Genomic DNA, 23,749 nt, shown 5'->3' on the forward strand with positions numbered 1-23,749 from the left:
TAAACACAGCCAATCTTCTTATTTTTTTTTTGTTTGTTTATTCATACTTTCCATAACAATAACACACAAGACAAACGGGTTAACGCATCCACGTTGAGCAGTCAAGATTATTGAGACTAGACTAGACTTGACTAGAGTAACACCTTTAATAAAATCACACAATTTAGAAAGCCTTCAGGATAGAAGATTTTAAAGTAAAGTAGCAACTATACATAAAACACTGAACCATAATCTTCAAATACAAAAACAAAATGCAATAAAATACTCAAAGACACAAAGATAAAGGCACATTTCTCGTTCCATATGCTAGGACAAATTTGTACAAATCCTCCTTCTTCCCTAGCGCTATTAAAGCATGGAATGGGTTGCCTGAGCTAGCCAGGAAAACCAGTGACATGGCAGAATTTAGGTCATTGGTTAAAATGCAAGACTAAATGAATGACGCGTAGGACGTAATCATCTTCTTTTTTGAAGTAACGTCTGTATTATATAAGATAAGATAAGAAAGATAAGAAGTTGTATATAGTTCATGATCAAATACACTGTTCAATGTAATATACCCGCTGCAGTTCATCAATTATAAAGTCATAGTCGCAGATATAGGAGCATATAATACTGTTGAGCAATCCAGGTTACTGAGAAGTTGTATATAGTTCATGATCAAATACACTGTTCATTATAATATACTCGCCTGAGTTCATCATTATAAAGTCATAGTCGCAGATATAAGAGCATTAGCGAGTGGTCCAAACAAAATCAGTTTTTTATGTTCTTTACAAAGAGCGAAGATCCAAAATTATTCCTAGTTAATGATGTTGTTGGATCGTTGACCAGCTGACCAGTTAGCCTGAAGTCCTATTGACCTGATGTTTTTATGTCAATCTTTTAAAGTAAAGTAGCAACTATACATAAAACACTGAACCAAAATCTTCAAATACAAAAACAAAATGCAATAAAATACTCAAAGACACAAAGATAAAGGCACATTCCTCGTTCCATAAGCTAAGACAAATTTGTACAAATGCTCCTTCTTCCCTAGCGCTATTAAAGCATGGAATGGGTTGCCTGAGCTAGCCAGGAAAACCAATGACATGGCAGAATTTAGGTCAGCCTGAAGTCCTATTGACCTGATGTTTTTATGTCAATCTTTTCTTTTTTTTTTATAGGAAACCTCAGAATGTGCGCTATTCAATTTTAGCTTTATCATCATACAAATCCTTGGGCCTTAGGCCTCTTTTCTTTGCCTCTTTTGAGGGCTTTCTAATTTTTTAAAAAAATTTGTAAGTTCTCATAATTCACAAGTATTTAATTAATATTCCCATTTTACTATGATCATATGAGTGAACTACCGCGATAATAATAGAAACTTTGGGAGATATATAAATGACTGTAAAAATTTTTTTAAATGGTGCAATTAATTTGCATGTAAAAAGTTGGTCAAATATGTTCTGAATATCCAATATTCAAGTCAAGTGCCTGCTACAATTGCACTTTTTCCCGAACTATAAAAAAAAATTTAAAAAGTTAATATGGACTTTCAGATTATCTGCATGTTTTTCAAATCTTATCTTATACAGACGTTACTTCAAAAATGAAGATAATTACGTCTTACGTCTTCTTCGAAATTTTACGGCCCTCTTTCCATTTCCTTCTCTCTCTCTCCCTCTCTCTGTCTGTCTGTCTCTCTCTTTGCTTCTCTGGAACTCCCATTTTGTTTTCTTTTAACCTGTGCATCGTAATTTCACCGACATAGACTTTGACTTGATTTAGAAAGACCCGCCGCCCCCAACACACACGCACTCATCTTAAGGGCCCGTTAATTTAGTAGCACTTTTAGTTATCCTACAGGTCGCAGCTTTAAAAGTTTGAATCTACTTATGGGTCAGATGATGTAAACGTCATGTTCCTTTGGTCCACGGTTAACAAGGGTGTCATGTGGCCAACGACCAGCCGCATTTATTTTTCCCCAACTAATGTCAGGTACCCATTAGAACTGAGTAGACTCAAGGGTGCCCTAAAGATTCCGAAATTTAAAAAAATCCAATTTTTCACCAGGATTCGAACCCGGGACCCCTCGCTTCGGAAGCCACGCGCTTTACCACTCAGCCACAACACCTACGATATTTTATAAAAGTATAGGCAAACGAAGGCTACCTGGTCGTGTGGTATGTGCTCCGGACTGTCCTCTGGATTGTCCTGGGCTCGAACCTTGCACGCCGTCATTTCCCGCCGTCCTGTGGGAGATTTTGGGCTAGGATGTACTCTTCATTTCTGTGGGAACAACCGAAATACGCGAAACCAAACGAGAGTTTTGTGTGAGCTATCAGTCTAAAGTACCTTAATGATATCAGAGTAGCTTAGAAGCCAACTAATTAGTATTATAATGTGTGTGCCTTAAACCCATTTTCCATTACGATTCCTTTGAATAGTGCATTCATTCTGAAATTCATAAACGACCTACTTTGTCTGACCTACTTTCAAAGCATAAGCAGACGTCGGAAAAAGACTCGAGGGTGAAAAGCACCTTTTTTTTTTCTTTTCCAGTCTAAGACTTGAAAGTAGAGGTGGATTCTTTTCATGTCTTTTTGACCGAGATGAGAGATTTCTTGTCTCAGACTCCATTTTGATCTTTGTCTCTTTGTACAAGCCACTCCGTTGTATTAAACTGATTTATTATGAAAGAATAAACCCAGGACTTGGTTTCTGTAGAATCTCCCTAGTTCACACAATATGCCTGTTTTTTTTTTGTTTTTTTTTTTCTTGTGCGAAACAGATTTATTATGAAAGAATAAACCCAGGACTTGGTTTCTGTAGAATCTTCCTAGTTCACACAATATGCCTGATTTTTTTTTCTTTTTCTTGTGCAAAACAGATTTATTATGAAAGAATAAACCCAGTTCTTGGTTATCTTCTATAGACTGATCATAGTTACGCCCAAACTACGAATTCTCTTCTCTAGATCCTTTGATGAATGTAGTTACGTCTACTGCTTGTACGAAAGACATGAAAGATTTCTTTCAAAGACACGAACAAAGTGTCGGCCCTGAAAGGTGTTGCACTGTGTCTTTGTTTCTGATGTGTCCGGTGCCCCCCCCCCTCCAGCCCCCTCTCCCCAATCAAAAGTGTCTTTTGTATTGTTATTATTAAATTACTTTTTTTTTTATAATAACACCAGATCGTCTTGGATGGCATGTGCATCATTGCAGGCGGATACCACAGTTCTCCCAGGGCCGGCCTTACATAATTGGGGGTGAATTTGGTGCCTCCCTAACGAAATAGAAGAATTTAAAAAAAAAAAACTAAAATTACGCAATTTAATAAAAAACCTAGTACACTCCAATAATAACCACGTGGACAAGTCTCGTTAGTTCTTCTTTAATTATTTTTTTTTAGAGTCCTTTGCACCAATCTCTTTTCGATTATTTTTTTTCTATTTTATTTGTGGCCACCAAATTTACTTCGCCCAGGCTCTCCAAATTTCTAAGGCCGGCCCTTGCTAGTGGCTGTTTTCTCAGAAGTTTTATCGTTCCTTACAGACGAATAGGACAATGATTTCCTGAGCCTAAATTTTCAGCTTATAAAAAAAGAGCGAGACTTCTGGGAGACTCTAGTAGCTGTATTAGCAGCAGTTTTTTTTTCCTCTATCACGCAGAAGATGCTGGCTACTTACTTTGAAGTCAGAATTGAAACCTCTACTGTCTCTCAGCTCTACCCAAACATGGGAGACTGAAAGTCAGCTCTGAGGGAAATAAAATCAGGAAATCATGACGCTTGAGGCCCCAAGTGCTACACCCTGCCAGATCCTTCAACGCCGAAGATAACAAAAAAAAATCATCATCATCCCGTCGTCTGCGTTGTTAAGGGAGGTAACTGCTGCGTGGATGACATCGTTGCGACCAGAGTTATTGCCCAGTCCTCTCGCTTCTTTGAGATGATCCAATGTTGTTTCACGACAGAAGGAAGCCTTGCCCATTTCTGGGTAACGATGGGCTCCTTGCAACCCCTCCTCCAGGGCATGAGAGAGTTACCAGGGCATAAGAGAGTTACCAGGGCATAAGAGAGTTACCAGGACATAAGAGAGTTACCAGGGCATAAGAGAGTTACCAGGGTATAAGAGAGTTACCAGGACATAAGAGAGTTACCAGGACATAAGAGAGTTACCAGGGTATAAGAGAGTTACCAGGACATAAGATAATTACCAGGGCATAAGGTAGTTGCCAGGGCATAAGATAATTACCAGGACATAAGATAGTTACCTGGGCATAAGAGAGGTGGACTCTTGTTTAATTATCAAAATATGTTAGACGCTATTTCGAGATCAAAAGACAATCTGCTGCCGATGACAAACGCAGACGACGAAAAGAAAATCTAAATCGACCACCTGCGGACAATGGTTATGCTTGCCCTGGATAAGGCAAAATATGTAGGCCACAGCTGGGGCTGCACAGCCACGGGAAATACTGTATTCCCCGATATTCCTCGGACTCGAAGACAGCTCTTCTTATTATTATTATTTCGAAATAAAAAAGTATATGGTTATAAATGGTAGAGGAGAACAAATAAGCAGTAATGGTCTATAGGTAAAGTGCCCTATTTCTCTCTCTCTCTCTCTCTCTCTCTCTCTTTATATATATAAAGAAAACAAACAAAAATCTTAGTGTCGGATGTTTGAGTCTCAATGATTACGCCCCTATCCCGCCTCTGGTTGAATTTTGTGAATGAGTTGTCTTCGGTAAATATTTGAACAATGATTACTCCCCGTACATTTTTTTCTTAGGTCGCTTTTAAGTCGTCCATTGCACCAGGTGGACACACAGAGCGGAAAACAGGTTTCTTTTCGCGGCTATTCCACTAACATCCCTCCCCCCCCCCTTTTTTTCTCAACACGATTTTGTTTTTTAAACTTTTTTTTCTCAACAACACTGACCCACTGGCGGATCCAGGGGGTGGGGGGCGGTAGGGGCGATCGCCCCCCCCCACTCGGCCGACCCGGGGGGGGGGGGCGGACGAACTTTAGTATAGGATTCACACAATTTGTATACGAATTTATTACTTATGTTAAAAATATATACTAATTATTTATATTTCAACCTATTTTTAGATTATTTCGCCCCCCCCCTCTAGTATGTTGGCCGATTTGGTGGGGTCGGGAGGGGGCGATGTTATCAATCCCGCCCCCCCCCTTAACTTTTGAGTGGGGGGGGGGGCGGTCCAATTTATTGGTAGAAATCACAGCCTGCTAACAAAATCAATTAAATATCTATATCCTTGTAACTTGTTATTGATATTTTAACCGATCTTTATTTTATGTCGTACCCTGTTTGCCGATTGGTGGGGGGAGGGGACGAATACCTCTTCTGCCCTTCCCACCTAAACCCTTTGAGTGGGGGGGGGGGGCGGTCCGTTTTTATTGAGAAATCATAGTTTGTGAACAAAATTAGTTGAATTAATATATAAATTTTATATTATGTCGCTCCCTTTCTGGTATTTTGGCCGATTCGGTGGGGTGAGGGGGGGGCGATTGCAAGTACTGCCCTCCCCACTCTAGCCCTCTGAGTGCTGGGGGGGGGCGGTCCTATTTTTGTGGAGAATCATAGTTTGTGAATAAAATTAGTTGAATATCTATATAATATAAACTACGTATTGATATGTGACCCATTGTAAATATGTCGTACCACACTCTAATCTCAAATTGTATCATTAGAAAATTTAAATGAAAAAGGGTTGTACCAGGTAGGAGGGGCGATACATGCAATCGCATTTCCCCCATCGGACAAATCAATACTTTTTCTTTTTGTATTATAGTTAAGAAATTACAAAATTAAAAAAATCTGTCACTAATATAATTTATATATACTATAAATTAAATTCTTATATCGAGTCGCCCCATACCTATTCTTTAATGCCAAATGCAATCTTTAGCAGAAATTAGTAAAGGAGCGAGGATTAATCGTTTTCACTCTACCGCCATTCCCATTTCCAGACAGAGTTTTTGTAATTTCACATGAAGTTATCATAAGTAATTTAAGAAAGACTTTGCATTGGAAAAGTTAGAATTCAAACTAAATTTTTCAGTATAAGAGTCATGATTGAGATGAGTTCTAGACTCAAATAACATTTTCATAGTCGCCTTTTCCCAACCTTTACTCAATCTGATATTTTTCTAGCTAAATAAATTTGGGACTATAACTCACAATTTATGCTAGAGTTTTCTTGAATACTATTTATCGAATAAGTTTTTTTTCGGCGGCGATCCTCAAAGCAAAAATCTAAATACGTGGGGTATCCTATCTTTTCAAGGAACAAATCGGTTTTATTTGCAATGTATTATGGGTCTATAAATTCAAATTAGAATATTTTTCAAGTACAACATTATTCGAAAGGTTGTTTTTTAATAGTATGAATAATGAGCTTCAGGTCAGGAGAATGCGTTTCTGCAGTGAAGAATGCAAGGAAACGCTTTTGGCGTCGGGGCTTCGCCCCGAACTCCATTTATGAGTAATGAGTTGTAGATGTCAGGAGAATGCGTTTCTGCAGAGAAGAATGCAAGAAAACGCTTTTGGCGTCGGGGCTTCGCCCCGAACTTCATTTATGGGTAATGAGTTGTAGATGTCAGGAGAATGCGTTTCTGCAATGAAGAATGCAAGAAAACGCTTTTGGCGTCGGGGCTTCGCCCCGAACTCCATTTATGAATAATGAGCCGTACTTGTCAGGAGAATGCGTTTCTGCAGTGAAAAAAGCAAGAAAACGCTTTTGGCGTCGGGGCTTCGCCCCGAACTCCATTGATGAATAATGAGCTGTACTTGTCAGGAGAATGCGTTTCTGCAGTGAAAAAAGCAAGAAAACGCTTATGGCGTCGGGGCTTCGCTCCGAACTTCACCAGAGAACCTTATAGCGCTGCCCCAGTTGTTTTGGTTTTCGCCGAAGGTGTAGAAATGCTGCTTTTTTTATTCTCATATTTATATATATATATATACATATGTGTGTGCGTGCGTTTGTGTGTGTGTGTGTGTGTGTGTGCGCGCGCGCGCGCTGTATGCACGTTTATGCGTAGGGTTAGGGTTTACTGGGCGTTAGGGTTAGGGTTTGGAAAAAAATCGCCCCCCCCACTCCAAAGTTCTGGATCCGCTAGTGCACTGACCTATGTAACAATCAAATCTTCGCTGTTCTGATTACGGATCTGTCCACTGTAAAAGAGGGAAAGAGATGGGACGTAGGAGGAGAGACGGTGTTTCTTGTTTTGTGTGTGTTTGGGACGGGAGTGAGGCGGCGGAATAAGGACAGTCAAAACCGCTCCTGTTGCTTTTGTTCTCTCTTTCACTATGTACTTCCTTCTCTCTCTCTCTCTATCTCTCACTCTCTCCTTGTTTCTTTTTCTGTTTCTTTCTCTGTTTCTCTCTCTCTCTTTGTTTCTTTCTTTGTTTATTTCTCTTTCTCTCTCTCTTTGTTTATTTCTCTTTCTCTCTCTCTCTCTCTCTCTTTGCTTCTTTCGCTGTTTCTTTCTTTCTCTCTCTTTGTTTCTTTCTCTGTTTCTCTCTCTCTCTTTATTTCTTTCTCTGTTTCTTTCTCTCTATCTCTCTCTTTGTTTCTTTCTCTCTCTCTCTCTCTCTCTTTCTCTCTCTCTGTTTTTTTCTCTGTTTCTCTCTCTCTCTGTTTCTTTCACTGTTTCTTTCTCTATTTATTTCTCTCTCTCTTTGTTTCTTTCTCTCTCTCCCTCTCTCTCTCTCTCTTTGTTTCTTTCTCTGTTTCGGTTACAAATACTTTGTTTTTAAACTTTTTTTGACGCTGTCCTGGAACTGTTCGTCTCTCACAGCCTCTCTCTCACTCTCTATACATCCTTTGGTTTTTTCTTCTAACGGTGTTATAGTTCTAGTATGCACGCTTTGGAGGTGCACTGGCTGAGCGGTAAAGTGCTTGGCTTTTTCGAACCGGAGACCGGAGTTCGAATCCATTGTGAAGACTGGGATTTTTAATTTTGGAATCTTCGAGTCCACCCAGCTCTAATGGGTACCTGGCATTAGTTGGGGAACAGTAAAGACGGTTGATCGTTGTGCTGGCCACATGACACCCTCGTTAGGCCACAGAAACATCATTTGCACTATAGACCACAAGGTCTGAAAGGGGAATTTTGCACGCTTTCCTGTTATTATGAAATATATCTTAAAATATTTTTCTTATAAAATACAGACGTTACTTCAAAAAAGATGATTACGTCCTACGCGTGCCCCTAGAGGTCAATCTTGTCACGTATGTTAACCAATGACTTACTTTCAGCCAAGTCACTGGTTTTCTTGGCTGACTCAGGCAACCCATTCCATGCTCTAATAGCACTAGGGAAGAAACTGATGACTCATTGAGATGAACATGTCGCATTGATGCTAGAAAGAAACATTACAAATATTATCTCTTTTATTTATGCACGTATTTTTATTTGATGTAAAAAATACTGATAGCTTTTAGGGTGGGGGTGGGGGGAACTGGACAACGTAATAAGAACGTCATCAAGTTTAACCAGTGAGTTGTCTGTCCTTGTTTCAGTCTTGTTCTATTTATAAATATCGACTCATATGATAATAATTTCTTTTAAAAAAAATAATAATTTATTGACTTTGACTTTTTATTGAAAGAAACGAAATCCTCAGCCATCTGATCTTTTAAAGATCCCAAGAAGATCTCCTGAAGATCTTTAGAATCTTTAAAAGATCGCCATCAAACGGACTGGCTGCAAGGCGAAGTCCTACGGCTCACACAAATCACAAGAAGGAGTTTGTTCGTTCAATATAATATTCTCTTATATTTCTCTTTTTCATAACTGCTTCTTCCTCAAACAGTTTCTCTTTTGTTCCTCGGCTTGTTGGATCTTCTCTTTGATGGGCGGAACTCAAAGTTGTCTTTCCAAAACAAGTCTAAACCCCTCCCCCCCTCCAGCTCCCCTCTCACTTATCTGTGCTTAAGAGAGTGTATTTATCCAGTTCAATTGACTCTTGTGTTGGTCCACTTCAGGTTATCTCCTGTAGCCCCTAAGGCATGTCGGGGGACAAGGAAGGGAGCTAACACCAAATATTGGAATTACGAGCCCTTATTCTGCCCAAAGGGGAATTAAATAAAAAGCTTCAAAAAAAAAAAAAAAAAAAAACAACTCGTAAGATTGGAAAAAAAAAACACAAAAAAAAAAACTTAACCACGAGAATTGCCTTAATACGAGCGAAAGGAAGATTAAAAGAGAAAGACAGGGAAAAAAAAAACCCAGATCTTTTTTTTTTTGTGCCTGCATATTTCTTCTCTCTAAAAGAAGCAATGGCGAGTTGTTTTTCGACTGTTCTTTTATTAATTTCGTGATCTCCCTTTGCCTTTGGTCTCTCGTCCGTCCCTGTCCTTAAAGATTAATCGTTTCCCTCCACTTTTTTGGCCTTGAACTTGAGTAGCCCTGTCGTCTGCACTTTGAAGTGGCCATTGAAAGATTAGAGTCCTTCACCCCCTTCTCTCTCCCCCCTCCCCTTGTTAGCCCCCCACGTGTGTATGCTCAGCGCTGGTCACTGCTTACAAGACCAGAATATATAAAAGAAAAATAGGAAATGGCCAGAGTATTTATAATTCTGACCACTACATAAAATCCAAAAATTATACATAAGCTAAATCTGAACATACATTTAACAAACTAAATTAAATACTAAACATACAATGAACTTTTGCAAATATAAAAAAAAATGAAACTATCAAGAAGCAGGTAGAATTAAAAGCCGAAATGGGTTATTGAGCAACAGACATATAATAGTGATTTTACTAATTTAACTCTTTCTCTCCATAATCATTTACCACATTCTGGTGGAATCAACGCTGGTATCGTCAGTTAGGAGAGAAAGAGTTAATGAAACAAGAAAATTTTAAACAATGATTTCATTCTTTACTTCTAAAAAAGTTGGCAGACTTGTACATTTTTATCACGGCTTTCAAATCAAATTTCCCATACATGATAGTGGCTATGGGTGAGAGTGGCCAGGGGGAAAGAGCGCCGAACCAACAAAAAGCTGAGAGAAGAAGCAGGCCAATCTGCAAATGACCAATTCTCCCCATGCCACGTAAACGGCCGGCTTTTTAAAGCGAGAATTGGACTTTACAGCCATCTTCGAGTCCATAGGAAATGAGAAATGTGCTCATCTTCAATCACGAAGGAGGAGATGTATATATATATAATTTGGCTATAAATCAATTACACGTTTCTTAAAACAAAGCCTTTTACAAATTTCTTATCGCTATTTGATTAAATACAAATCTGAGTGCTTGAAAGGTTTGATTTTACGTTTCTCTGACCTCTGTAGCTGCTGCAGCTGTATTTAGCGTTCTAACTTTCGAGAGTTTAGAGTTAAAATATCGACTTTGTTCCGTTTTGTTGTTAGTAACATTGTCTTACTTTGATCTTAAAATTCTTTATTGTTTCTTAATGCCGTTAGTAATGGTTAAGACTTAACCTTAATGTTTAACTTGCTAGTTTGTGAAAGGACAATTTGGTCATTGGCTGATGTTTCACTGACTATAAGCCCTTCGTTTAAACCCGCATCTTGCCACCTATATGTTATAAGGAACATGAAACGCACCAAGATACCTGTTTGTAGTCGCTGAATGAACTATTTATGTTGTCTGTTGTATTTATGTGTATTTTTCTATTGTGTTGTCCTTATATGAGAATCGAGTCCTTGTAATCACAACAAATTTCCGTAAGGATCAATAAAGCAGTCTTAGTCTTAGTCTCTTAGTCTTAACTAACTGCGTCTGACTGACTTTTATACGTATGTTCTCCCGCTTTCCACCCTAGGATCAAGTTAAAATTTCGCACAATTATTCAGAGTCGATGACAATAGACAAATCAATCAAAAAATCAATCAGTTAGTAAATCAATTAGTGGTAATTAATTCATTGTGTTTTATAGAGAAATAGAGAGTTAAACCCTACAGTACTGAGAGAGGCGTCGGTGATTTTCTTCTGATTCTTCTCCATAGATTCGCTTTGTTTTTTAAAACGGTATTTAAAAAAAAATATTTTGCTAGTTTTAAATTTAACTCACAATTCTAGACAAATATTTCCTCACTTTTTTTTTCATATCAGATAGTGAATTCAGTTTTCAGTGGCTTTTTGTTTCACATATTGCTGAAGCATCTTTGTAAAATTCAACAAGTTTCGGATGTTCCTTCAGAGTTAGGTTGTAGTAATACTTGACTTGTTTGACTGACTTTCTTGACTGAGTTGCTTGACAAGAACCTCTTGACTCTCAGTGAAGCATAGGGCTGCAAAAATTCATCGCCGTTGAAATCTGTTCTGGGCGATTCTTGATTTTTGGCAAACCGTCAAAATTTAGACAATGTTAGGGCGATTTTCCTTAGTGAAATAAATAATAGCTTTTATATAGCGCTACTTTTATGTTTATAGAATGCTCAGAGCGCTTTGGTCCAATGTCATTTGTTGACCAGTGGGGGGAGGAGAAGGTTTTCCGTGCTGCCTTTAGGCAACAACTCTGCCCGAGTCATAAGTAGCCAAGCCAAGCCAAGCCAAATTGAAGCGTACTTAGTCTCTCGACCACGAATCCCACCGTTGGGTCCATGTCCATCATGCCGTCTTTGCTTCTTGGTCTACGAATCTCCTCCATGTTTGATTTGCTCTCCCAGCCCTTCTCTTCCTCTGTAAGTTCCAAATCAGAAACCCCATTGGTAACGAACCATGCTGAGAGCACGTGAAAGGAAGCGGGCAGTGAGTTTTAAGGTCACCTTGTCCCCGTACAAGGACAGCCCTAATGACGGACACTAACCAGTTCTCTCTCTCTCTCTCTCTCTCAAATCCTTGTCCTGATCGTCTCTCATGCAGAACGCGACATCCATAAAGAATGTGGTCTGTTGTTTCTACGACCTCGATGCGGGGGCGACATCGTGTGTCGCAGTTTTCTCAAAACCGTCCGAAGTAAACACAAATTGGACAGTGATCGACTCGGAGCTGAGCTCCTGTACGTTCCAGTTTAGAGACTTTCTTACAATGTCGTCTGCTGTTCTTCCAATTTTGTTCCATGGTATTTCAGCCCTTTCCGAGGTGTATTTTAATTAGACATAGGTGTGTAAACGATGCGTTAGTTATCAATGTGTAATGTTGAAGAATGCTGGGTTCGTGCTCGCTGGAGTCACACTTAACACATAACAAACATACATAGTATAGATTGACTTGAATCCAACTTTAGCAGACAAAATATAAGATTTATTCAATAATACAATATACTGCACTTCTAGTAGTTACACCAAAATATCCAATTTGAAATATAACTACATCCGCATAACAGCGGTAACAAATATACAAGTCCTCTAGAATAAAACTTCACTATTAAAATACGTCCGCATTACAGCGGGTAACTATAAACTTAATATGTATCCAGCTGTAAGTACAGAAAACAACTATTAGAAATACGTGCACTGTCTCAAGTCCCAGAGACGACCCTGGCTACCTCACTCAACTGACCGTAAAGTTACTACCGACTTAAAGTCAATTTAGTCATTCTTACTTCCTCTTTCTATCTCAGAGGTTTCACGTGTCTTTTCAACCTCTTGACCCGAGGTGAACATATAAGAGGCAATGTCAACCGAGACTGTGACAAGGTGTCATTAATACCATTCCAACAAAGCCCACAACTTTACTCACACAAAACTAAATTGTCTTTTCCAATTACAGTTGTTGCGTGCCGCCGACATTTTGTTACCCACCAACTCGCCAGTTTCCCCACCTTTGATGGTACCCGCTCCCTCCCCATTTAGTGTATGCCCCTGGTGTGTGGGTTTGATGAATTCTTTCAGATGATGATAAAAAACAAAGTAATACAGCTTCACTCCAAAACCTTGTCCGATTTACTCCCAATACTGTGTGTGTACACAGGTGCACTCCCCTGATCTATGGGTATTAAAAAAAAAAGTTATGAGTCGGATTATCCAACTTAAAAAGAGACAATTTGAAATAAAATTTACACCAAATTTCAAGGGGAGTTAACGCTGTGTGAGAAGTTGCAGACTATCGCCATTTCCTTTTTTTTTTCCGTGACGGAATCAAGTGAGGTGAACATCTCTGATTGAAGATTTGTCCCCCCCATCCCCCCCCCATTTCATTCCCAGGGAGCTCGGAGCTTATTGTGAAGGTGGCTTATGTCGCTAGTCTGACTCTGTGAAGCCGGTTTCAAGCGTGTGGCAGTGTTTGTTGACGGTTTGGAGAAGGTGATTCTGGGATACTTTTTTTTTTCTTCAAAGTTACCGCCCCCCCCCCTTTTTCTCTCGCCTCCCCTTACGGCGCAGGCGTTGTAGAATAAAAGAAATCTTGGTTTAGGCGGAACAAAAGGACATTACAATAATGTTCAGGGTGGTAAGGGTTAAAGAGGGCAACGTGTGAAAAGAGAACAGAAGCGTTGAACCAACTTAGCCTCAGCCAATGGGTTAACCCAGGGGTTCTCAACCTGTGGTTCGCGACCCCCTTGGGGGGGGGTCGTTTCACGATTCGCCAGGGGTTGCCATCTAAAATATGGATTTTATTTTGTCTATCATAGCGTGTAAAACTTGACACTGTACACACTTTTGTTTTTCGATGGGAAGTTAGTATTGTTTATTATTATTTTGTAGTATCGGTGTTTTAGACAAATTAAAACATTTTATATATAGAATTACTATGATTTTGTAAAAAAAAAAAAGTTGTTCCCTCTCTTGTTATCAGGTACTACATCCGGAAATCACACGGAAGTCAAAGATGGATTGTCTTTTTGGAAGGTGAGGAGAACAGTTACTGCCCCTTATCGAAACAAATCATATTTATATCCTTTCTTCTACTTCAAACGATAGTTTTAAAACAAGAAAATATAAAGAACATTTAATGGGAATAAAAAAAAGTTATATATTTTTTGATTATCAAAACACTTGTGTAGTTTTGGTACATCAACCCCCCCCCCTCTTTGAATGTAAATATATTGGAACGAAGGCCTTGGTATGAAATAAAAAACATATCCAGTGAGGCGGAGCAAGACATTATATCTTGCCGGCCTATTACGTGACTTTTATTAAGACTTATAAGTTCATGTAATCATTAGCACAAATATGAATATAAAGTTATCATAAAAATAACCATAAAACGAGCATAATATACTCCTCTCTGTCCCCTTCACTGCCTAGTCCTAACCCCATCCCTCGCTTATCAAATCCCACTGCCCCATCAAATCCTACAATCCTACAATCCTTCAAACACGTCTGAACTTTGACTCAACAAATTCGTGAATTTAGTTTTTTTGATTATCTTAAACTCAATGTGAGCCCCTGTTGGTCTGGTGTCGCCGATGTCCCTTCAACAACGTCTAACCGTTACTAATATATATATCAATTTCTTTCCCAGGCGGCTGGTACTGCTTTGACCACGTGAGCTGTTCTGAAAGAAGTCGTGTCATGGGAGACTACATGAGTTCCAGGAACTGGCCCAAGTTTAGATCAGGTCGAGTGACTTTTAAGTCTTGTACCCTTACAAACTTAGTTTGCATGTTATTGGAATTGAGTCACACAGTCGCACTATGCGACAAAGATTCAAAGAAATATTTCTCTTTGAAGTTGTGCACACGGCGTCTGTTTATCTTGCTGGCCTCTCACGTGACTCTCTTAAGCAGTTAACTCAAACCTAAAAAGTAAAATAAACATTAACAAAATATAAATATAAAAAAGTATATATAAATATAAAACATATAAATATATAAATCAACACAAAATAAAGCTAGCATACATATAAATGGCAACTTTGACATAAATATTTAAAAAAAAAACACAAACATTTTAATATAAAACATGAGTATAAAATAGGCCTACCTTACACATAAATATCCACTTTAGCATAAAGTCATTTGATGTTAATCACTTAATGTTAGGTCAGTTGATGTTAGATGTCATAACATGTTATAAGTTTAAAAAAAAGAATTATTTAATTTTCAATCCTACAAAAGATAAAAATCTGATACTGAACATCTAATTTCTGGTGAATCACCCGAACCAGTAACTCAATACTGATGAACAATAAGAAAAAAAGAGATGCCGTGTACATTAAATCTATAACAACAGAGCTGTCACTGAACTATATACCAAACACCACAATTAGGCATAAAAAATATAAAACAACGAATAGAAAAACATACGGAAAAAACAAGTTCCAGTTCAAAAATATTGCGCATTGATCTTAAGTTCCAAGTGCGCTCCTTTGCGGCGTAGGTGGTTATTTATTTATCTAATCGTTTTTTTTTATAAATTTATCTGAGGTGGGGGATTCCGAGAGTTAGAACACCTGGGTGCTTGACATCTTCTTTATAAATAGCTTTAGGATAAAGTACCGCCGCGGAAGAATCTGTTAATACCTCACAGATCATAAAATAAACATTTTTTTTTCAATGGCGGAGCAAAGGCGGTGAAAAGGTTCAAACATGTCATAATGTATGAGCAGCTAAAAGATGCAATGATGACCGAGAAGCGATGTTTATACATTCACGATGAACTCACCACTTTTGGTGACAGTTTGGTACTTTGAAGGTAGCTGGCCAGTCATAACATCAAGTGTCAACACTTTAGAATCTAAGTTTTGTTAGGATATATATATATATATAGCTTTTATATAGCACTACTTTTATGCTCAGAGCGCTTTGGTCCAATCTCATTTGTGGACCAGTGGAGTTGGATGGGGTATCTAGGAGTTGGTTTTCCGTGCTGCCTTTAGGCGCTCAGTAAACACAATTCTGATTCCGGTGTCGAACCTCGAGCCCCCTTCTATGTAGCCAAGCCAAGTTGAAGCGCACTTAGCCTCTCGACCACGCTTCCTCTATATATAGGCCCTACTCTTTTATAAATATGCGAGACTACCCTTTATCAACATTTTAGAGTACACTTTTATCAACATTTTTTGATTCTACACTTTAATCAACGATTGAGCTTCTACACTTTTATCAACATTTTTTTTATTCTACAGTTTTTTCAACATTTTTTTTCGATTCTACACTTTTATCAATATTGTAGTTTCCACACTTGTATCCACATCTTAGATTCTACAATTTTGTCTACATTTTAGACTACACTTTTATCAACATTTTAGAATATACACTTTTATTAACATTTTAGACTGTACAATTTTGTAAACATTTTAGACTCTACACTTTCATCAACATTTTAAACTGTACAATTTTGTGAACATTTAAGATAACCATTTAAAAAAAAACAACATTTTTGCTGTTGTTTCAATGTTGAAACATTCTAGTCTACATTTATTGTACATGTATATTAACTTATTTTTTTTTTAAATTTCTTTCAGGAAGTGGAATCATGTCATGGGATCCATTAGAAAATCCATATTATTTTCATTCAAATGTCGTGTAAGTAACTAACATCGTATCTTTCGATATATTGAATATAATGTCAAAATGCATAGAATTCTTTGAAGTTACCTTAAAGTACAGGCTTTAGTAAAAAAAAAAAAAAGAAAAAGAAATAAAACAAATAAATAAATGGAAAATAACAATGCAGAGATACACGCTATGTAGAGATACACGCTATTTAGAGACACGCTATGTAGAGATACAAGCTATGGAGAGATACACGCTATGGAGAGATACACGCTATGGAGAGATACACACTATGTAGAGATACACGCTATTTAGAGACACGCTATGTAGAGATACACACTAGGTAGAGATACACGCTAGGTAGAGATACACGCCATGTAGAGATACACGCTATGTAGAGATACACGCTATGTAGAGATACACCCCACGTAGAGATACACGCCATGTAGAGATACACGCTATGTAGAGATACACGCTATGTAGAGATACACGCTATGTAGGAGATACACGCTATGTAGAGATACACGCTATGTAGAGATACACGCTATGTAGAGGTACACGCCATGTAGAGATACACGCTATATTTCTGATGTTGATTCAATGACAGGTATATCCCGTACTGCTCAAGTGATTCCTGGAGTGGGACAAGACCTCGCTCTTCAGGTGATGACAAGATTCTAACATATTCTTTGTGTGTGTGCGTGCGTGCGTGTGCGTTTGTGTGTGTGTGTTTTCTATTCAAGTGTAATACTTAAGGTTTGTTAATTGTGTGTTGATAGAATGACAGGAATACTAAATCCAGCAGAGAAATCTGACAAGCAAGACATTTTTATCTGGCATGTAGCCTCATTGAAATAGCAGATATACAATATCCCTGGAAGACCCAGTGGGTCACGGGTGACCCATAACCGAAAAATACGTTTAAGTAAATGTCTACTTCATTTTTTATGTAATTTTTACCATGAATACCCAGTGGCCCATCTATGGAACACAAGGGAAGCAATTATTATGTTACAGTTTTCTTATTACTGAATGATATCCCCTTTTGCATATGGCTACCTCCATGCGAAGTTGGAATCTCAGTATACGACCGAATTAAATTATTTTTTTACTGCTTTATACAAGGTAAGACACAATCTTGTTGTTATTATTATATATCTAGATAATGTATTTAATGATTATATATATTATTTGATATGAATTAGTAACCAGTTTAGTATTGATTACACTTTTAAATTCATTGGGTCATGGGTGACCCACTGGGGCTTAGAGGGAAAAAAAATCTAGACCTAATGAATACTAAGACGTCCTCTAGTCTAGACGTAGATCAGCAGTATCATTGTCAATAATTAATACAATATTTTATTTTAGTATTATAATTTACAGTATTAATTATTTTAACAAGATCTCTGAAGTTATTTTATAAATTAATACATTTCATGATAAAGTAAGTGACAGTCTATATTCTATATATAAACTATAATATTTTTTTTTTACTATGATATTACTATTAGATCTACATCTAATCTGGATCATTTTTTTTTTCTCAACAGAATAATGTCAGCTTCATTCCCTAAGAAATTCACTGCTCAAGAAGTGCTAGATATTTTAGAAGTAATTGACTTACAATGATTCAACTGATGATGAGGACTATGAATAGTATGAACAAGAACCTGATAAGGAAACAGAACGCAAGACCTCAATTCTTCCGAATCATCTTCTGATTTAGAAGAGACAGAACCCTTGCCATTTACTTATAGTGCCTCTTTAAAATTAAAATAAGGTGGCAGGATGGCTGCCTGGTCTTGCGGTTTGCGTGCTGGACTGTCGTTCGGATTTATTGACTGTCGAGGGTTCAAACCCTGCCCGCTCCCATCCCCCGTCGTCCTGCGGGAGGTTTGGACTAGGAAGTAAACTATCTTCAACTCTGAAGGAACATCTGAATTATGTAAAACATTTTAAAACATTTTTACAATAACCAATGTGGGAGTGCTAAGAAGAGCAGGGCGCCAGGACATCTACTTTGTTATCAGGAGCTAACGCCTTGGCAGGCTTGGCCACGTTCATAGAATGCCAGTAGGTTGACTTCTACAAGACATTCTGTATGGCGATGTAACAGAAGGCAAGAGAGCCACTGGTCGTCCACTCTTGCAGTATACCGATGTGTGCAAACACAACATAAAGCTCATCAAAATGGACACTAGCAGCAGCGTATCAGTTATTGGCCTCTTTAGTCATACAAGAAGTTGCCAAGGGAAAAGATTGTCTCTCGAGACATAAAATGCCACAGATACCTATGAGTATAGTGTTTAAAAAAGTGGAGGAAATATCGACATCAATAAAATAAAAAAATATTATTTTCTAACATTTTTTAAATATTTTTTTTTACTTTTATGAAAGTATATTAATTATTACCAACAAAGCCCAGTGGGTCACCTGTGGAACAAATCGAAAAAGTAGGTCACGGTCACATGACCTAAAAAATTATTATTGATATTGAATTAGGAGCATGTTATACATATGTATACCAAAGGAAATAATTTTAGAACCGCTGTAAGATAATGTGGGTCTCTGAGGGATATAAGCTTTTTTGTTAAAAAGTATTTAAAATAGTTTCTAGTTAAAGGGAAACTCCGATGGTTTTGACAATTTTTGATATATGTGTTTTGATTTACAGATAATGAATGCATTATTCTTTTTTTTTTTTAATTTGCAATAATAGCTTCGTAATTTATGTTTTGGGGACATATTTTTTCTGCGCACCCAAAACGATCAGATTTTTACCGGGTTTCTATGTGACGTCACACTAACCTATTAATTTAATATGTTGACTTGTTGTATAACGGGAGACCATACAGTAAAGTTTACATTCTCGTTAAAAAAATATATATCTTCGTCTATGCAGTTAGATCTAGGATCTTGTAAGCCAAGAAAAAAATGCGTGTTGAAAGTAGATTTACATGCTTGACTAACCACGGCAGTGTGTATTTTCTCGCCTGACCACTCAACATAGCCTCATTGAAATAGCAGATATACAATATAAGCTTTTTTGTTAAAAAGTATTTAAAATAGTTTCTAGTTAAAGGGAAACTCCGATGGTTTTGACAATTTTTGATATATGTGTTTTGATTTACAGATAATGAATGCATTATTCTTTTTTTTTTTTTTTTAATTTGCAATAATAGCTTCGTAATTTATGTTTTGGGGACATATTTTTTCTGCGCACCCAAAACGATCAGATTTTTACCGGGTTTCTATGTGACGTCACACTAACCTATTAATTTAATATGTTGACTTGTTGTATAACGGGAGACCATACAGTAAAGTTTACATTCTCGTTAAAAAAATATATATCTTCGTCTATGCAGTTAGATCTAGGATCTTGTAAGCCAAGAAAAAAATGCGTGTTGAAAGTAGATTTACATGCTTGACTAACCACGGCAGTGTGTATTTTCTCGCCTGACCACTCAACATAGACAAACATTATCACTTGGTTGTCTTGTCATGACCGACTGCACGTAGTCTAGAATAGCCTAACACTGACCACTTTGTTAGAATCAGTCGTCGACACACGATCTATTTACTTTTTAGGACAGGGAGGGGTTTAGATGAAAATGTTACTTTTTTTTTTCTCGAGTTGGTTATCCTTTTAGATCTCTCTCTCTATATATAACTGTACCATAGCTCTGGACTAGACCCTCACTAAGCCTAAAAGACTAACAGCTACTGTAATAATGAAGCAATACGATTGGCTAAATGTAGTTTCTCTTTCAGTATTGTTGAGGGAAGTGACGTATGCCTAACCTAAAAACAAAATCTCAAAGAATCACGTTTTTTTTTAGATGTCAAGAATTTACTGTCTAATTTATTAAATATAAATGTTTCTAAGCATTTAAATGCAAAATGGTAAAATGTTTACTATTACAATGGACCTCATTCACCAACCGTAAACAAACAACATTTAGCCACGTGGTGCTCTATCTCTTCTATATAATTTACGATCTCATGTTTAATTCATGATAGTTGTCACGTGACAGTTTTTTTCGTTGTTTTATCAATAAGATCACGTGACTAAATGTTGTTTGTTTACGATTGGTGAATGAGGCCCATTTTTTTTACGCAGAATTTAAATATCTCAATAACTGAAAAACCATCGGAGTTTCCCTTTAAGTTTGATTTTCTGAACTTTTCACAGCTATGGAGTTTTCTTTCATGGGATCAAGAATTCTCGACGAAGTCTTCACGGAGCTGCTAAAGAAAGGGTTGAAGCAAGCAAAGACTGTTCTGGTCGCTGGGACAAGGTTGGGTTTTGGTTTTGTTTTGTTTTGGTTTTTTTTTTTTTTTTTGTTTTTGTTTTGTTTTTGTTTTGGTTTGGTTTTTTTTTTTTTTTTTGTTTTGTTTTTGTTTTGGTTTTTTTTTTTTTTTTTGTTTTGTTTTTGTTTTTTTTTTTTTTTTTTTTTTTTTTTTTGTTTTGTTTTTGTTTTGTTTTTTTTTTTTTTTTTTTTTTTTTTTTTGTTTTGTTTTGTTTTGGTTTGTTTTGGTTTTGTTTTGTTTTGTTTTGTTTTGTTTTTGTTTTTGTTTTGTTTTGTTTTGGTTTGGTTTGTTTTTGTTTTTGTTTTGTTTTGTTTTGTTTTTGTTTTGGTTTGGTTTGTTTTTGTTTTGTTTTGTTTTTGTTTTTGTTTTGTTTTTGTTTTGTTTTGTTTTGTTTTTGTTTTGTTTTGTTTTGTTTTGTTTTGTTTTGTTTTTGTTTTGTTTTTGTTTTTGTTTTGTTTTGTTTTTGTTTTTGTTTTGTTTTGTTTTTGTTTTGTTTTTGTTTTGTTTTGTTTTTGTTTTGTTTTTGTTTTGTTTTTGTTTTGTTTTGGTTTTTGTTTTGGTTTTGGTTTTGGTTTTGGTTTTTGTTTTTGTTTTGTTTTTCAAATGTTTTCTCGTATTTGAGATATTCAGAGTTGAAGATTGTCAGGGGGGGGGATGTATTCCAAGAAAGAATGTTACTTTGATATCTTGGTATGATTGTTATATCCCCATGTTGTGAATGTGAATAGTGTTGCACGTGTTGTGAACTGAGTGATTAAGTCTTCGTTGAATGTGCGAGAGAGTGTGCTAAGTTAGTGAGGTCTTGCTCGCGGTCCAGGAAGGTTGGACGTTTACTTGCTGGACTGGTGTTTGTTTATATTAATATTAATATTTATTGTGCATTATTTGAGCTATATTGGATATTCAAATATCATTGTTATATTCTTGGAGATCTGGAGTTAAAGTTGATGCGTATTAAGTTTAATTGTTCTTAGTTGTAATATTTAAGAATTGAAGAATTTAAGAATCAAGTAATATTTGTTCGTATAAGTGAAACCCCTAGTGAGCCAAGTTAAAAAAACACAAGAACAAGAGTCAAGCATATAAAGTGAACCCCTGACAAAGATTTATGACATCTTAGTCCAAATCTCCCGCAGGACGACGGGGATGGCAGCGGGCAGGGTATGAGCTCGGGACCATCGAACGCCAGTCTAGCGCGCATACCGCACGGCCTAGGCAGTCAGGTACTAGGATCAGTGCCGTCATAGTTTCGGTGTAACTCGGGTGTCATGTAGACATCCCAATGACCAACCGCCTTAACGTAAATAAATCGAATTTAAAAAAAAAATCTGAGGCTTATTGAGATTGTTTAAAGTATGGAAGTGAATATATAATTTTCTCAACTGCTTGAACCTACAAGTTTATTTAATTTCTTAGATTCTATAAAGCAAATTACTAGGTTGATTTCGTTTCTTAGATTCTATAAAGCAAATTACTAGATTGATTTCATTTCTTAGATTCTATAAAGCAAATTACTAGGTTGATTTCATTTCTTAGATTCTATAAAGCAAATTACTAGGTTGATTTCGTTTCTTAGATTATATAAAGCAAATTAATTCATGTTTTTGTTATTTGTTTTTGTTTATATCTAAAAATTAATAATGTCACTGTGAACCTTGACTTGGTTTATCCACAGTGCTGGTGGAACTGGTGTCCTTATCAACATTGACAGAATAGCTGACATCATCCATGCCAGTGATCCGAGCATCGACGTCAGGGGTCTGGTGGATGCTGGGTGGTTCTTGGATAATGAGCCCTTCAGGGCCAAGCACTGCAGAGATGCATTCACCTGTTCCCCTATGGCTGGTATTCAAAAGGGGGCTCAGTAAGTCGATTTGTTGAAAACGTTTTTTTTTGGTTCTAGTTTTTTTTTTGATTACTCAAATTAGTAAAAGAAAAGAATGCATTATAGTAGATGTGTAAACACTTGACATGCGTGCCCCCAAAACAATGAGCTGAGCTAAAAGGGGGAAGGTAATGTTCCTTGGAGATCACTAGAATTGAATGGGAGCCAAGCAATGCAGGATCTACATATGGGCTACACAAACCATGTCCGAATGAGTTTGTCATGAATAATAATCATTCTAAGTTAAACCTGTATTATTTCACAAATTTTCTACACTTGATGTAGAGTGAAACTCTAAATTTAGCCGTTGACATCCTATAAAAACATATCTGGACATTACTTCATCAATGCATTTAAACAGTCAAATATCAAATGATGAAATGAGAGGGGTATTTTTCTTCTTAAGAAAATGAAAAAAAATTACCTAAAAAAATAGAATATAAAAATATGTTTCCATGATCTCTATTTTTATTACAAAATTCTACTTGATAAAATAACATGAAGATATTGAAAGACTTACTACTTTTTTTTGTGTGAAACAAATTTTCGTCCATTTTAGGCTGTTTTTGTTCTGGTTGTTTTCAGAGTATGGGTACCTAGACTCCCTGAAGCTTGTATAGCTATTTACCCTAATGAGATCTGGAGATGTTTCTTTGGTCACAGAGTTGTCTCCTCTATCAAATGTAAGTAGAATCTCTAGTGATCAGTAACCCCCCTCCTTGTCATTAGGAAATTCTAGATTTAGTTTCTCTTGTAGACATATGTGCTGAAAAAAAAATGGTGACTGACTGGTAAAGCACTTGGATTACAAACCAGGGAGCTCCTGATTAAAACCACGGTTTTCTATTTTGTCCATAAGTTCTCACAACTGTAATGTGTACTTGTCAATAAAAGGAAAGAGTAAAGGCGGTTGGTCGTTGTGCTGGCCCCATAACACCCTCGTTAACCGTCTAACCGTATACATCATCTGACCCCTAGGCCACAAGGTCTAAAAAGCTGCCCCCCTAGACCACAAGGTCTAAAAAGCTTCCCCCTAGACCACAAGGTCTAAAAAGAATTTATTTTTTAAAAATCTATTGATGCGCTTAGAAAATAATTAGACACAGCATGTGAACTGAAGGCTTTGGTTCTGCTGTAAAAAGTGCTGGATCTACGTACACAGTAACTGTTTCTATCGC

The 23,749-nt window shown here is 37.0% G+C and overlaps 1 protein-coding gene and 1 long non-coding RNA gene across 3 annotated transcripts in view; both read left to right on the plus strand.

Moving 5' to 3' along the window:
- Positions 1-23,749, plus strand: part of LOC106064633 (palmitoleoyl-protein carboxylesterase notum1-like) — a 53,646-nt gene that overhangs the window by 21,376 nt on the left and 8,521 nt on the right. For both annotated transcript variants that reach the window (XM_056033921.1, XM_056033920.1), the window contains exons 5-11: positions 13,729-13,781; positions 14,398-14,493; positions 16,342-16,402; positions 16,980-17,035; positions 20,568-20,673; positions 22,362-22,550; positions 23,157-23,254. In XM_056033921.1, coding sequence (XP_055889896.1) covers positions 13,729-13,781; positions 14,398-14,493; positions 16,342-16,402; positions 16,980-17,035; positions 20,568-20,673; positions 22,362-22,550; positions 23,157-23,254 — 659 coding nt within the window. The remainder of the gene's footprint in view (positions 1-13,728; positions 13,782-14,397; positions 14,494-16,341; positions 16,403-16,979; positions 17,036-20,567; positions 20,674-22,361; positions 22,551-23,156; positions 23,255-23,749) is intronic.
- Positions 17,253-18,742, plus strand: LOC129926979 (uncharacterized). The gene is made up of 2 exons (XR_008778684.1): positions 17,253-17,497; positions 17,926-18,742. It is a non-coding gene; the product is annotated as an uncharacterized LOC129926979 (long non-coding RNA).

The sequence above is a fragment of the Biomphalaria glabrata genome, chromosome 6 (assembly GCF_947242115.1).
Source record: "Biomphalaria glabrata chromosome 6, xgBioGlab47.1, whole genome shotgun sequence".
In the NCBI taxonomy this organism is placed as follows: Eukaryota; Metazoa; Mollusca; class Gastropoda; family Planorbidae; genus Biomphalaria; species Biomphalaria glabrata.